This window comes from Siphateles boraxobius, unplaced genomic scaffold (genome assembly GCF_051911475.1).
Source record: "Siphateles boraxobius isolate OS27281-9 unplaced genomic scaffold, OSU_SipBor_1 12, whole genome shotgun sequence".
Classification (NCBI taxonomy): Eukaryota; Metazoa; Chordata; class Actinopteri; order Cypriniformes; family Leuciscidae; genus Siphateles; species Siphateles boraxobius.
In genome coordinates this window covers 21,732,138-21,748,164 of record NW_027508722.1, presented here as the reverse complement: position 1 = coordinate 21,748,164, position 16,027 = coordinate 21,732,138, and the positions used below count along the sequence as shown (strand labels likewise).

At 38.4% G+C, this 16,027-nt stretch overlaps 1 protein-coding gene across 6 annotated transcripts in view; it reads left to right on the top strand.

Moving 5' to 3' along the window:
- Positions 1-16,027, top strand: part of fxyd6l (FXYD domain containing ion transport regulator 6 like) — a 31,918-nt gene that overhangs the window by 14,640 nt on the left and 1,251 nt on the right. Inside the window, exons 1-6 of one of the 6 annotated variants that reach the window (XM_077211829.1) lie at positions 9,886-10,155; positions 11,375-11,431; positions 11,664-11,690; positions 13,224-13,247; positions 13,680-13,703; positions 15,373-15,447. In XM_077211829.1, the coding sequence (XP_077067944.1) occupies positions 11,380-11,431; positions 11,664-11,690; positions 13,224-13,247; positions 13,680-13,703; positions 15,373-15,447 (202 nt within the window). In that variant the 5' untranslated portion in view covers positions 9,886-10,155; positions 11,375-11,379. Of the gene's footprint in view, positions 1-9,885; positions 10,156-11,374; positions 11,432-11,663; positions 11,691-13,223; positions 13,248-13,679; positions 13,704-15,372; positions 15,448-16,027 lie in introns of those variants that run through there. The other 5 variants (XM_077211840.1, XM_077211857.1, XM_077211849.1 and 2 more) reach the window with 5 other exon arrangements.

Sequence of the window (16,027 nt, the reverse complement as noted above, 5' to 3'; positions counted from 1 at the left end):
TAGCGAAACATCACATGTATAGTTTTTAAAAAAAATTACATCATACATGTTTTTTAGTACTTTCCTGTACCTTGCACCAACGTCATCTATGCATTACATGGGTTTTTAGGTACTTTTCCATCTCTATATTGCCTACTTTTGCTTAGCATTACAATATTCAGACTCAAGCATCAGATAGAGGAGGGGTAGCAGGATTCTCCAACACGGTCTCATGTCGCTTTAAGGTCTTGTGGATTTGTTCAATAATTCAGACATTTTGCAAAGATGCAGGCATATATTTTCCCAATAGAGGCTCTAAGAATACTCTACGGATTTGAGTGTTACACCATCTAGAGCCCTTAAAAAGGCGTGTTTAGTGTTTACCACAAATTACTGTACTTATGGAAGCCAAAAAAAGTCAGCAAATTTTCTGTGGAATGCATCTAAAATGACTCAGATTATTTAATAATAATAATATTTATAATTTTATATTTTGGGTCACTGCTTCCGATTTCTTTACACAGTTCTCCTTTCCAACTTTCAGCTTGGCACAGCAGTTCATTTTCAAAATGCACTAAAACTTCCAAAACATTTTGTGTCTCAAATCAACTCATTCCTCCATAACAATAGCAAAGGTTGTCACCCAACAAACACACTTTGCCACTCATCAAACAATGACCTAAAAAACACTAACAAAAGGGTAGCATTACACAATTTATTTTGTAACGTTTATTAAAAATAAAAAATGACACTTTCTTCACTGCAGTTTGTTACATTATCCATGTTTACATTACAGTATTATTCTTATTTCCTCTTTTGTTAAGATGATGATGATGATAATGAAATTGAAAGACTAACACCTGTGTTGATGTTCATCTACATGTAATCGTTTGGGAGTATTCTGAGTATATTTCAATATGGCTTTACTGTAGAAATGTAGCAAATTACTGTTGATTCAGTTTTGTATTTTGAAAAGAGTATGTCAAATCTGTAAATTGGCCTGTAGTTTTGTTGGTGCTTGTGTCTGAGTGAGAAAAGAATTCATGTAATTTGAAAATAGTCGTCATTGAATGCATTTTTTTGTCAAACTAGCAATGGTCAATGATCCACAGTTTAGCTCACAGACTGCTGTTTTGAAAAAGTGACCCAAGTATTGAGAAATGTGTCCAAGTAATTGTAAAAAAAAAAAAAAAACATTATTAAATTATTTTATATAGACCAAAACCATGTGATCATTGAAACGCTGAGCAATATTACAAATTTAAATTAGTTAAGATTTATATTTTTTGCTGTAAATGTTTGAGGGTGAACTAACATGCCTTTGTGTGGGCTTGAGGATAAAGTTGGTGGGGGTGTTTTTTGTTGATATTCATGGGTTCTTCAGTGGCAAAACATTGTTCTCATGTGGGAAAAGTCCATGGGTTTTATAATATTTGTTCACAGTATATGTAAATACAGATTTATCACCGTCTGCTCACTGGCATGGAAAACGGAAAAGGTTTTTAGGGAATTTATCCATGAAGCGGTAATGCATCTGCTCGGCATCTCAGAGTTGGGTTACATAAGTGCTTGCTTCTGGTCACTGCTCATATGTATCCCAGTCCCTCTGCTGCTTTTGCTTAAACTGAAGCATTACATCAGTCTGCACTTCATCAGTTTTCTTGCTGCAGGACAGAGAGTGACTGGAGTAGAATTTATATCTCATGATAAACACAGATCAAATATGACGTTTGCTTCTCATTTCATTTTTCAATTTAACCGTGTCTGTTGAAATGAGTAGTTTGTTGTATGAGTAGTTTGTTGTATATGTCCCTCATCCCTTTGTGATAGTTAAGCAGTTTTGTAAATTATAAATGCCAATAGATTTCCTATTATTTTGCCCTCAATCTCACTCCAGTGGACCTTGTTATTGGGAAGAGATACAAAGTCATTCCCTGCAGCCTCACCTGTGACACATTATGAAACACATGCACACTTAAACAAGGCTGTTATAACAATGACCCAGCATCTGACAAGGGCACACCTGCTCGTTTCACAATCTGACATCACAGCCTATTTCTGGAGCGAAACGCTGTCGACACCGACCTCCTCCTGCATCCGGGAAACAACTGAGTTTCAAAGCTCCTATATTATGTGTATTCACTGAGGCTTTTAGTGCAGTGCATTGCACTAAAACTAAAACAATGCAGGATGTAAGTTTAACTCTATAAATTACTATCTTGTCTCTGTACAATATTTTATACATCAATGATGAATGGTAACCTACTTAATTTTTAAAATGCTGTCCAGTCATAAGATGAATACTTCAGTCATATTGGTAGAATAATAAAAACTGATTTCTTCTGCATGGAACAGGGAACATTTTGGGGTCTAATTTTTTAAAATCTCTTATTACCTTCCGTTTTAATATATCTATATATAATTTTTTTTTTTACCTCACTGAATACCTTGTGAATGTCTATCTGATGCTTATTGTGACTATCGATCTGTTAATACAGTGGCATACTCTTAAAATAATAGGTTCTTTATTGGCATCAATGGTTCCATGAAAAACCTTTAACATCCATTGAATCTTCCATTCGCACAAAAGGTTATTTTTAGTGGTAAAAGATTCTTTAGATTATTAATGTTCTTTACACTAAGAATTTTTTTTTATTTTAAGAACCATTCACTGAAAAGTTCTCTAGGGAATCAAAATTGGTTCTTCTATGGAATCACTGTGAAAAATTCTTTTGGAACCTTTTTTTTTTTAAAGTCTATAGCTGAACATTTTCTTTGGTGTGATGCTGCATCGTGCTGCTGGATGTCAATGCACTCTAAGTCATATTTGCCAGTGTAATGCACACAATATTACTGTGAAATATACAAAAATATCCTACAGACATAATCAACTTTAGAAGAAGGGTTTTAAAATCTTTAAAAGTGTATCTTTTTAGTGGTCATCCTTTTTAGTTTACTGTGAACTTAGGCAGGAGCTGCGTAGAGATTATTTGGAGAAAGACAAACATATTTCTGCTTGTAACATCTGCTAGGCTGTACCCAGTCTTTAAAAAGGGAAGACATCCTGTTGAGTGTTTTGCTGCAGCTCAGCGTTGAACAAGTGTAAGTACATTCATTACTTTCTGCCCAGTTCTGTCACAGACTCACACTAGTTAAAGGGTGCCACCATGAGCATCAACATCTAACAACAGACTAATCATGGATATGTAAAAAATAGAGCTTTGGCCCTTTAAATTTTTTTTAAAATGAAACCACATCAGCAGTCTTGATGAACCAAATGCAGAGGCTTTAAAAGGGATAGGTTAATATAAAGATGGGGAGAACACTGTACTCTTGTTTAGTCAAAAGGAGAGACATGCAAAGCACAGTAAACATACTCCCTACAGAAAGAGAAGTTTCAAGCATTATTTTGTGTAAGCCCCTGGGTATTGTGAAAAACGCTATCTCTGGAATTTGTGGAGTTCTGGGAGAGGCTCATTAGTCATTTGTCTCCCAGGGAGGCTTCAGACCACTAGGCCTACTCCTCAAGATCTAGTCCTCCAGCACACAAAATCCATGATTTGTTATATTTTTGCCTTCTGAATATGATTACATGAATCTGCTTGTTAAGTTGTGACATAAGGGATACTGTTTCCAGGACCAAGCCTCTACTCGATTCAATAGAGAAAATGATCTTAACAGCCGTTTAAGAGCACAATTTATTCACCTCACACATTTAAGCTAAGCTTTTAAAGTCACCATAAAATCCAAATGTACAAATGTTTTTTTTAAATGTCATATTTACTGTAAATGATTTATCCCAAATTCACTATTTTTATTTTATTAATTTGCTCTTATAATCTAATCACAATTCTATTGGGGCTTTTATCACTCACACCTGCATTTACATCTCTTCTCTAATGATGTGTTTGAGCGTGAGAGCGGGACAACCTGTCACTCACGTGAGAGCGGGACAACCTGTCACTCACATGAGATCACTGCAACAGGCACAGTTTTATGTTTCTGCGGTTGGATGCCCACATATCATTACATTAAAATTATTTTTGTCTCACAAAGAGAAACACAAGGGCTGCGAATACAACCAATCTAAAACAATTAATTTTTTTGTTTATTTATTTAGTTTTAAATATGGATATTTTTCTTACATGAACACATTGCTTCACTTCAGAAGGCCTTTATTAATTGGAATCTGATTACATAACCCAGATTACATGTAATCAGTTACACAGCACTGGTTATGTCACAATAGGGAACTTCATGTCTACTTTAAAAACTCACGTTGTACACTACAGTCTCCGAGCTCAGGGCATCCAGAAAACAACACTTCATAAAAAATGAATCATATTTGTTGGGCCATCTGAAATTTTGGTATGGAGAAAAAGGTTAATCATAATTTTCCGGTAGTGAGTGTATATTTGTCAGGATAAACCAGACTCATGGTCAGCTTATCGAACCCAAACAGTAGTTTAATGCTCAGGTGAAATAATTGGACAATGCAGGTGAGTTATGGCAGATAGTTAAGAGAGTGATAGCTGGTGGATAGTTTGCACGGTGAGTTTACAGGTAACACTTTTCCACAATAATACATGCACGAAGACGGAGTTCACATGAGAGATTGAGATGCAGGGCATCAACGAAGGAGATATTTAAGACTTACAAGCAGGACTCACCAACAAGGTGAGTAGACCAGCTAAGGAGTCAGTTGCCACATTCAAGGCCAGACAATGAGGTTTGTGCTCTTTTTCTGGTGCTGAGTGAGTGTGATGATGAGGAACAGGTGCCAGAACTCATGTTCAATCATTTTTGCACAACCCTGAAAGTTACCTCCGTTTTTTGGAACCGAAAGTTGTGGTTATCCACTTACTTACCCTTAAACATAACCGGGTATGCAATAACCTGCTTTCTAGACTGGCGTGTCTGTAACAATATTTACACAGTTTATTGTTTGCTTTTGAGATCTGAGTGTGTTTGGACCTGAAAATAGTGACTCTTGACTTCACACTCCAGCGGATATTGAAATATGTGGGATCTCTCCAGGAATGGCCATTGCGGCTGCATTCAGTTTTGGGCTTTACCACAAGATTTGAACCCCCTCCCCAAAAAGAAACTCGTGACCCTGTTACCCTCAAATCCGATAACATCTTTTACCCACTGGGGTCAATTTGACCCCAGTAATGTAAACCTCCAGAATATGATTTTTTTTTTACAAAGGTTTGTGTCTCAGGTAATTTATATCTTTGTTGACTACTTAAATAACCTTTTAAGTTGACATCCACCCACCCCTTATACATCCAGAATACCCATTGCACGAATATGGACAAATTTACAAATCACCATAAAATCTTACTGATTGACCTAAAATTGGAAAAGTATACATATTTTTGGTGTTTTATTTGTTTTATAATATTTCTAAGTATAGATTTTGGTAATCTATAACAATTGGAAAGAAAAACGTCTCGGTTACGTATGTAACCCTCGTTCCCTGAGTAGGGAAGGGAGACGTTGCGTCAGATGACGACGAGAGAATACACATATGACCCGAAGGGATGCATATGGAGAACACTGGGGTGTCCAGCCGCAGGTGGAATATTTCAACCCCAGGGGTGGCAAGGTGGCTTGCCAAGGGAAAGACACATGCTCAGAGAGGCTTACAGTGGAAATACACATGTGGGGGTCGCTCAGAGGAGGGACCATGCACGCGAGAGGCACCTAGCTGACACGCAGGCAATAGACACTGGCGCCTACGTCAGGAGTGCTGGAGGAACTCAGGGCTTTCGGGGAAGCTCACCTGAGGAGAATATCGCACATTTCCAGTCCGTGGAGTGGAATGGCGAGCAAGCGAAGACACCTGAGTGGGTCCAGTACTAGCTGGTTGAAGTGAGTACATGAGAGGACACTGGCTTCACTCGGAGATAGTAGAATCTGGCGAATGTGTTAGGTGTCGCCCAGCCTGCAGCTCTGCAGATGTCTGTTAGCGAGGCTCCATGCGCTAGAGCCCAAGAGGACGCCACACTCCGGGGAGTGGGCAGTCACACCAAGGGGGCACGGTCGACCTTGCTGCTGGTATGCCAAAGCAAAGGCGTCCACTATCTTTTCCAGTGAGAGAGCCTTTCCCTTCAGCTTCCCACCAAAACAGACAAAAAGCTGGTCTGAGGTCCTGAAACACTGCGTTCTGTCTACAGAGGGGCGGAACGCACGTACTGGACAGAGCGGAGAGCACGTACTGGACAGAGCAGTGCCAAGGCTGGGTCTGCCTCCTCCAGGGGCAGCGCTTGCAGGTTCACCACCTGGTCCCGGAAAGGAATGGTACGAACCTTGGGCACATATCCAGGGGGGGGGGGGGGACTTAGAGAATACACATATGACCCGAAGGGATGCATATGGAGAACACTGGGGTGTCCAGCCGCAGGTGGAATATTTCAACCCCAGGGGTGGCAAGGTGGCTTGCCAAGGGAAAGACACATGCTCAGAGAGGCTTACAGTGGAAATACACATGTGGGGGTCGCTCAGAGGAGGGACCATGCACGCGAGAGGCACCTAGCTGACACGCAGGCAATAGACACTGGCGCCGACGTCAGGAGTGCTGGAGGAACTCGGGGCTTTCGGGGAAGCTCACCTGAGGAGAATATCGCACATTTCCAGTCCGTGGAGTGGAATGGCGAGCAAGCGAAGACACCTGAGTGGGTCCAGTACTAGCTGGTTGAAGTGAGTACATGAGAGGACACTGGCTTCACTCGGAGATAGTAGAATCTGGCGAATGTGTTAGGTGTCGCCCAGCCTGCAGCTCTGCAGATGTCTGTTAGCGAGGCTCCATGCGCTAGAGCCCAAGAGGACGCCACACTCCGGGGAGTGGGCAGTCACACCAAGGGGGCACGGTCGACCTTGCTGCTGGTATGCCAAAGCAAAGGCGTCCACTATCTTTTCCAGTGAGAGAGCCTTTCCCTTCAGCTTCCCACCAAAACAGACAAAAAGCTGGTCTGAGGTCCTGAAAAACTGCGTTCTGTCTACAGAGGGGCGGAACGCACGTACTGGACAGAGCGGAGAGCACGTACTGGACAGAGCAGTGCCAAGGCTGGGTCTGCCTCCTCCAGGGGCATCGCTTGCAGGTTCACCACCTGGTCCCGGAAAGGAATGGTACGAACCTTGGGCACATATCCAGGCCGGGGTCTCAGGATCACGTGAGAGTAAGCCGGCCCGAATTCCAGGCACGCTTCTTCAATGGAGAATGTGTGCAGGTCCCCTACCCTCTTGATGGAGGCCAATGCAGCCAGTAGTGCTGTCTTCATTGACAGGAACTTAAGCTCCACTGATTTCAAAGGCTCAAAGGGAGCACTCTGCAGGGCATTTAGAACCACTGAGAGGTCCCAAGAGGGAACAAGAGGAGGGCGAGGAGGATTCAGTCTCCTCGCTCCCCTCAGGAACCTGACGATCAGGTCGTGTTTTCCTACGGACTTACCTTACCTTACCTTAGATTATAATGAACATTATACAATTATAACATGTTATAGTGACCTCAATAAAACAACCAAAACAAATGTGTGTGAAATTTTAATATTTCTTATGTTTTATACAGCTAAAAGAGCCTGGGGTCAAATTGACCCAAAGGAACACCGATGCTTCAAAATGTGTACAGGACATTGAAAAAATATCAGAAGGTTAATTTTATGTTTACAGAGTTGTCCCCATTAAATTAGGAAAAGTCATTAAATCTGAAGCAAAAAAACATTTATTTTACGTTACGTTAAACATTGAATGGGGTCAAATTGACCCCAAGGATAATAGGAGGGTTAAAGGATTAGTTGACCTCAAAATGAAAATTTCCTAATAATTTACTCACCCCAATGCCAACCAAGATATCCATGTCTTTTTTTCCTCAGTGGAAGAGAAATTAAGTTTTTTGAGGAAAACATTTCTGGATTTTTCTTCGATTGATGGACTTCAATGGCAACCACTGGTTTGAAGTCTAAATCAATGAAGTTTCATAGGTCTTTGAAGTGCTTCAACAGACTGTGCACGATCGCAGCTGAGGAAGAGGGTCTTATCTAGCGAAACGATAGGTCATTTTGAAGAAAAGAAAAAAAAATATTATATATATATATATATATATATATATATATATATATATATATATATATATATATATATACTTTTTTTTTATACATACTGTTGTTCGGATTGAGCTGATCTGCAACGCGCCGGGAACTACGTCATCACGTTGAAAGGTCACTGTCGATGTCGCCGGGGGAAGTACCGCCCTACTGTTTGCAAAGCGACCAATACAATCTGAACTGTCCTCCTTCGCACGGTCGCTTTGTAAACAGGGTGGTACTTCCGCCGGCATGTATAATATATTATATATGCCGGCGGAAGTACCACCCTGTTTACAAAGCGACCGTGCGAAGGAGGACAGTTCAAATTGTATTGGTCGCTTTGTAAACAGACTTCAAAACATATATATTATATATGCCGGCGGAAGTACCACCCTGTTTACAAAGCGACCGTGCGAAGGAGGAGAGTTCAAATTGTATTTGTCGCTTTGTAAACAGTAGGGCGGTACTTCCGCCGGCGACATCGACAGTGACCTTTCAACGTGATGTAGTTCCCGGCGCGTTGCAGATCAGCTCAATCCGAACAACTGTATGTATAAAAAAAAAAGTGTATATATAATATTTTTTTTTTCTTTTCTTGAAAATGACCTATCGTTTCGCTAGATAAGACCCTCTTCCTCAGCTGCGATCGTGCACAGTCTGTTGAAGCACTTCAAAGACCTTTGAAACTGCATTGATTTGGACTTCAAAACAGTGGTTGCCATTGAAGTCCATTATTCGAAGAAAAATCCAGAAATGTTTTCCACAAAAAACTTAATTTCTCTTCCACTGAGGAAAGAAAGACATGGATATCTTGGATTGCATTGGGGTGAGTAAATTATTAGGAAATTTTCATTTTGAGGTGAACTAATCCTTTAAGCTCAAACCCAAAACAAAAGGGTAAACAGTTGATGCTTTTTAAATGTTTTGTTTTATATGCGTATTATTCATTTATATAGCTTATTACCACAATAGTTAATTACATGAATCAGAACACATGTTTTCATCTAAAGTAAGAAATTGCATTCAAATTAGGTAAAACCTTGGCAACCTTAGTAAAACAGTTGGTTGTTTACCACTTTGTGTCAGGATCATTATTGGACAAAAGATAAATCTATAGATACTTAGTTTTCTATGCCAAATATGGCACATGAGAACTAAGCCTACATCTCCAAGACATCGGAGCGTGTAATTTGAAAAACCAACTTAAAGCAGTTTTATATGCATTCAATTTCCAAATAATACATTTTTTCTTCCATATTTTGTAACGGCTTCTCGAACAAGAAAAATTAGGGCAAGACTTTTTGTTCATCGGGAATCGATTGGATCATTTTGGTTAGATATTGCTGTGATTGAGTGACAGCAGGCTGTCCGGCCCTCGCGCCAGGAAGTAATCAGAAGAGATGTTGCAAACGGGGCAGTAGTTTTGATTAAATACTACGAGGGCACGTTAAAAAAACAAAACAAATGTGCCTTGATAAATCGTTTATAATAAATAATGCAATATTCATGGTAACTTTATGAACATGCTCTGAATAATGCAATATTTATAGGTAACTTTAAGAACATGCTCTGAAATGTCTATTGCCAACTGACAAGCAACGTTCCGGAGACATGTGCAAACACCCTTAATAGCCTACATCTTCCAGACGTCTGATGTTTGCGAGAGGCAACCCTCTGAAGATTGCTCCCTAAATATGTCCTAAAATCATTTAAAGGTCGATCAGGTGCCGTGCCTGCCTCAACCCAGGTCAGAGCAGAGGTCTTTATGGTATGAAGCAATGAGCTCCGTGAGAGCCGGGGAGGAGTCTAGGTCCGCTACACAGTCAGGCGCGGGTTCGAACATCACACAATATTTACGTACGTGTCATGTCTACTAAGAGTACGGGCAGCTCCCAGTTTAAGAAATACTTTTTTGAAACTCTGATGAGAAGATATTAGACTTTTGATAGAAATTGGAATCACCTTCTCACTCATTCTATAGACATTTTACCGAATATATAGATTTCGTCGAGAGTTTTCTTCTAATTTGCCTCAGGGATTCGACAAACCCGGATTTTTCTTTTCTTTGTTGAGCAGTAACGAGCAGGTAAGACTTTCACTCGCTTTGCATTTAAAAAAATTAGTTTGTTAAACTATTACTACTTTTATCGCAACATTTCTTGCATAACTACCACATGGTTCTTTGTAAATGCTTTGCAAATGTGTGATCTGTTGTTCCAATCGATCTGTACAAAAACAGGTGATTGTATCACGTGCCGTTTATATACATGCAGCATCGAATGCAAATTTTTTTTTTTGCTCTTTCTTTGTTTAGCATTTACAAGAATGCAGCCTTGATTAAATCGGCAGCTGGAGCACGTGACCATCTATATCACATTACTGCTCCCTGAGAGTTGTTTTGCAGACCACGTTTTAAATCACGTACTCCTAAGAGGTTTTACTGTAGGCTACTATAGGATTAGTAATGTTTATGGAGAGAAAGCTTTCCTGCGACCACCAAGCAATTCAGTAACCCCCCACAAATGTGGGTTAAATGGGGGAGGGGGCTTCTGTCTTAGTGCCAGAATTGTATATGGGACTCCTCCTCCTCAATATTTATCCTGTGTAGAAAGGTTTTAGTGACGCATCTGTGCAATAACTGTACTTTACTGTGGTCTTTCTGTACACAAATGAATTCGTTCAGAGACCACTGAAGTCTCAGCAATCAATTGCTGATTAGACAGTGTGGGTTTTGAGATTGGCATTATCTGGTGTGTGTTTTGGAGTTACAGCTGAAACGAACACTTATGTCTGTAAGGCTTCAGCCACTCACCAAATATCATCTGAAATGCCACACCCTACAGTCATGTTCCTTGGGCTCCTTACACCACCGTTTTGAGGTGGTCCTCCAAAAATAGAGCCTTTTTGCCATTCTTGGCAATAGGAGAAAGAAACATGCTGGGAACTGATCTTTTTTGTGCAGGGCATTTTCAGCTTTTAGACGCTGTCTGAAATGCTCCATTTATTAATCACATTTATTATTTTCTGTGGAATTCTATTGTTTAAACGTAATACAAAAGAAAACATTTTTCATTTGTCACTCGTCCATCCAAAAAAATCCAACCACAACTGCCAGGATTTCAATTCAGGCTTAAAGTGATTTGTTAAATGGTCAAAATAACTTCATTTTACACTTGTTTTCAAGTAAATGAGGGAAGTGAGACATCTTTAGTCAGGTTTTTTCTTTCCACAAGAACTGAAGCATGTGTGTGAAATTTTGCAGGAATTCAAGACAGCCCAGTGTCTCACACTCACTTTTTTTTCAGACAAGATGGAACTTTGTGTTGCTGCAGTGTTTTTGTCCTACTTCACTCCAGCTCTGGGTGAGTGCTGTTACTTTTTTTCTTTATTTGCTCTCCTGTTTATTTTATTTTTTATGGGCTTTTTACAGACACCATCTCTACTTTACTCTGATAAATCAGTGTTTTTATATAAACTAGAAAGTCTTCCTCAAAAATATTCAAGAATGTAATTAGACTGAACAATATATTAAAAGTATTATTGTCCTGCGCAGACTTCCCCTGAGAGATTAACGGTATGTGTGTATGTGTGCAGGATCAGCTTTTGGCAGGGAAATGCCAGGTAAGTGTGTAGACAGAGGGTTAGTGACGCACTGCGATGCGAGTGATCAACGGTTGTTGAATTTCAAGTTTTTCTGTGCTTCTGTTGTGTATCGAGGCTTTTTCTGTTTATTTTTGTTTCATAAAACTTGACTGCAGCTGTTGCACTTGACTGTTTTTCTGATACTAGAGCAGGTTGTGCAGTTTTGGCTTAACATATTTTTGGCACGTTTCTCAAACGGTTCCACCGTGTCTTGTTTCTGCTTATTACACCTTTCCCTGAAGGGTTTTTCTGAAAAGCCCATGAAGTGACATTACTCTCGCACTGCAAGGCTTGAGACTTTTTTAATGTGTGCCAATGCAGCTCATGTTGTACCTAACCTTGAGTATATGCATTTTTGCTACTTGTTAAGATTGATTGACCTTGCAACATTTCAAGTATTGCTGTTGGAATGTTTTCTATTGAGATTTGTCCACTTTTAGTAGTTTCAGTACTGTGAATAAGGCTAATCCTTTGGATTTCTGCGCGAATGGTTGCATTCTCAGACACTTATTATGGGTTGTTGCCAAAACCAACATTTGAATACTCCATTTTAGCACGATTTAAGTCAGACTGGCCAGTGTGTGTAAATACTGCACACATAATCATGCATGTGTAATGGTTTTTGTCCACAAGGTATTTGCATCAATGCTTTGTCCATTTGTTTTTGAAAGGGATGGAGGGAGAGAGAGAAGGAGAGATCATTATGGATAACCAAAGTCTTAGTCAGACCATTCATAATGTTTAATGGGAGATTTGGAGCGATGCCTTCAACATTTTTGTTTACAGTGAGCAGCTCCTCTGAAAAGACTCTTTAAAACATGTTTCTCTATTATTACTCCACTGATGGGGACATAGTCCTAACTTTTCAGGCAAATGCCTGTTTAATAATAAAGTCTTTGTGAAAAACTTAATAAACATGTCACATATTAGAGAATTAGGCTATTGTTTTAATCTCTAGTTAACTCTTGGAGAGATTTTGTCTTGTTTCATTGAAGAATATACCGATTATTTCTTCAGAGATGAGTTCTTAAAATAGCCTTCCTGTTTAATAAGTCTCATAGTTAATTTTTTTATATATATATTTATATATATATATATTTTTTTTTAATCTGGCATAATAAAATGAAGTGATTCAGATTGGTTGTCACAGTGTGAGAATTTCTCTTGTGTCTACCATGCTTGTAGACATGCTTTTTGAAGATATTGCCATATTTTAGACTGTTTTATGGCTGTATGTGTGTCTGTGTCCAAACATCTGTTGAAATGTAGTGTGCAACCATAATGTTAACACTGTAGTGCACTGGAATGTTTTGCTGCCAGTTTTATATTAAGCAGTTTTAGAATCACTAAGTTCTATATTAATTTAAGTTGCACTAATTAAATGTATTTGTTTTCCTCCAAATGCACTTAGAATAAGAAGAGAATCTAATTGTTTTGTTCATAATAGTTTGACTGGCATAAACAACATTTTTGCTTGATTAGATTTTAATTGAAACTGATTCTCTCCATCAGCTTCCAAAATGGATGAAGTTCACGGTAAGTGTCTTCAAGTCTACAATAAATTTCACATTAACCTAACGTCTTATTGGCTTATTAACATTGTTTTTAGCCAGGCTAGACCAGGTTTATATATTGTGTGCCTTGAAACGGTGTGTGTTTGACACTATAAGCTTTTCGTTAACAATGGGTGCAAAAACTATGGAGTCACCAGTCAGAAAGCTTTTATCCTCTTAAAGTAAATTCCATACAGTATCAATTTGTCTATAGCATTCTGATATTTGAGAAATGGCTTGCAGATACGTAGATAATTTTTTTTAATGTTTTGGCACTAGAATGCTGTAATTTATCATCTTAAATTCTCCTAATATTTTAAACTTTGAATGCTACCAGTATCTGATTTTTTTTTTTTTTTTACATCTTTACCGAGTTTTGACTCTAGATATTTTCATTTTTTTCCCCTCCCACCAGAGTACGACAAGCCATTTCATTATGGTGAGTATAGATGGACTTTAGCTGCTTAGCCAGTATACATACTTGTATGGTTTAAGGAAATCTCTTGGTTGACTTCATAAAGCTGATAGGGAAAAATTCTAGTAGGGTACAACGGGGCTAAAGGCACATCTTAAGAAAAAAATTGCTTTTCACTACTCCCATAGTGTATGATTGCAGAAAAAATATATGTTTGTAGTGAACATTGAAGGCATGGGGCAAAAGGCACACATTATTTATACAAATACATAAGCTAAAATAAGAAGTTAACATGAACTTAAAATATACATGAACATAAATATAAGTTAACAAAATAATGTTTGAACAATATTCTTGTTCAAACAATCACTTTAGCAAAGTTTTTTTTTTTCTTGTTCATTTTGATAAATAAAAAATTTGTTTTCAAGAAATAAAATGTCATTAAAATGTTAACATATAAATATATTTTAAAAATACAGAAATAATATTATTTTAAAAAGTAAAGTTTCTCAAAGCATTGAATGAGATCTCATATTAATAATTAATATAGATTTACAGTAGTAAAAATAAAGGATATTTTATTATATGATTAATATATTCTTTAAATGTGATGGTTTCATTAAAAATACGGTCATTATCTCAAAGGTCGACACCAAACTTAGGCTAATATATGATATTTGCCATCTGAATCTAACCATTTGTTTGTTATCATGTTAATTATTGTGCCTTTAGCTCCGACAGCATGGGTGCCTTTTACCCCAAATACCATGCTTCTACGTAATCAAGTTTTTGTCACCTAGTGGTTTAGAGGAAAATCCTTTTACCCTGGTGCGCCTTTAGCCCACTTGTACCCTACTTATTGAGGCATTTGTGTTTTTCAATGTATTTCAATGTCCTTTTATTATGGGAGTTACTGATGTTTCCCATACTGTGATGAGTACTGTTGTTTTAGCAAGGGCTTTTGAGGCCAAAGTGCATCACCCTGCTCAGGAAACATCTGGGAAGTCAGCGAGATTTGCGTTTCCCCTTCTGTTTTTCCAAAATAGATGGAAACTACTCAGCCCGGGACTAAGCTTCTGTAAAGCACATCAGTCAAAATCTGATATCTACCCCAGAATTTCCAGTTCATTGTCCATACTTGGATATAAATGATCTGTCCAATTTACAATTATAAAGAACAATGAAGAGCCCTACTTGGAAAGCAAACTACTAAGTACACTACAGGGCAGTTTTTAAAAATTGGTTCCAGACTGTCTCAGAAAAAAAGTCACTCATCAGCTTCTTCTTTATGCTCAGGAGATTGTTTGTGCGTATTGTGTTTGCCTTAACAATGGTAAGCAGGCCCAAACGGAATCTGCAGACCTTTTTTCACACTTTTAGTGCTTATTTCAGGGGAAATTTTGTTGAATATATTTTTTAAATATTTGGTTAAATTTTGTAATATGAAACTAAAGTAGTGGTAGACACTTATTGGTAGTTGTAGGCCTAAACAGGAACAGATTCAGTGTGCGCCTGCTACAAAAGGGCTGATTTCTGAATGAATCTTAACTTGTGTATTGTTTTGCAATATTTACAATATATTTTAAGCTTGTGTGGAATGTTTCTAATTTAACTCGTGTATCATTCATATTTTCAAACTGTAAAAATGCGTCATTTGTGCATTTGTACATGGTGTTTTGAATCCTCCTTCCAGATTATGAATCTCTGAGGATCGGTGGTATGGTCTTTGCCGTGATACTCTTCTTGATGGGCATCTTCCTCATTGTCAGTGAGTGCCAAACTATCTGCGTACTAGGCTGAGAACGAGTTATGTTTTAATAAATGTCACGGGGAGCATGGAGTTGGTGAAAATGTAGCATTTTTATTGCGTTTCTTACAAAAACATTATATACAGCATGGCATCAAATAGATAATCCATACGTTATAGATAAAGAAACCTTTGAACAGTTTCTGTATATTTTTGTCGATGTTGGTCTAAAAAGTGTATTCGCACGCACGGATAAACAAATATCGGTTACTGAGGGTAGACTGGTTTCAGGCCAGCATGTCTTTCATAACCTCTAAGTTTAAACCTCTCTACGATACCCAACACCGCACCATGCCTTATGCCTTATGAAGTTACTTCAGTGCAGGGACAAGCAGCCAGTCTAACCCTTGACTCTTACTCTGAAACCCCCACCAGCCCACATAAATTACTAGTGAGGAGCTGTCTGATATACAGACCATACGAGTTGTTTATAAGGACAGTAATCTGGCTGTTTACCTGTGTGAAATTTCTCATGTTACAGGAAAATGCTATGTGCTACATCTAAGACACCATGTGAATGTATTTCTCTTGTATGTTATAA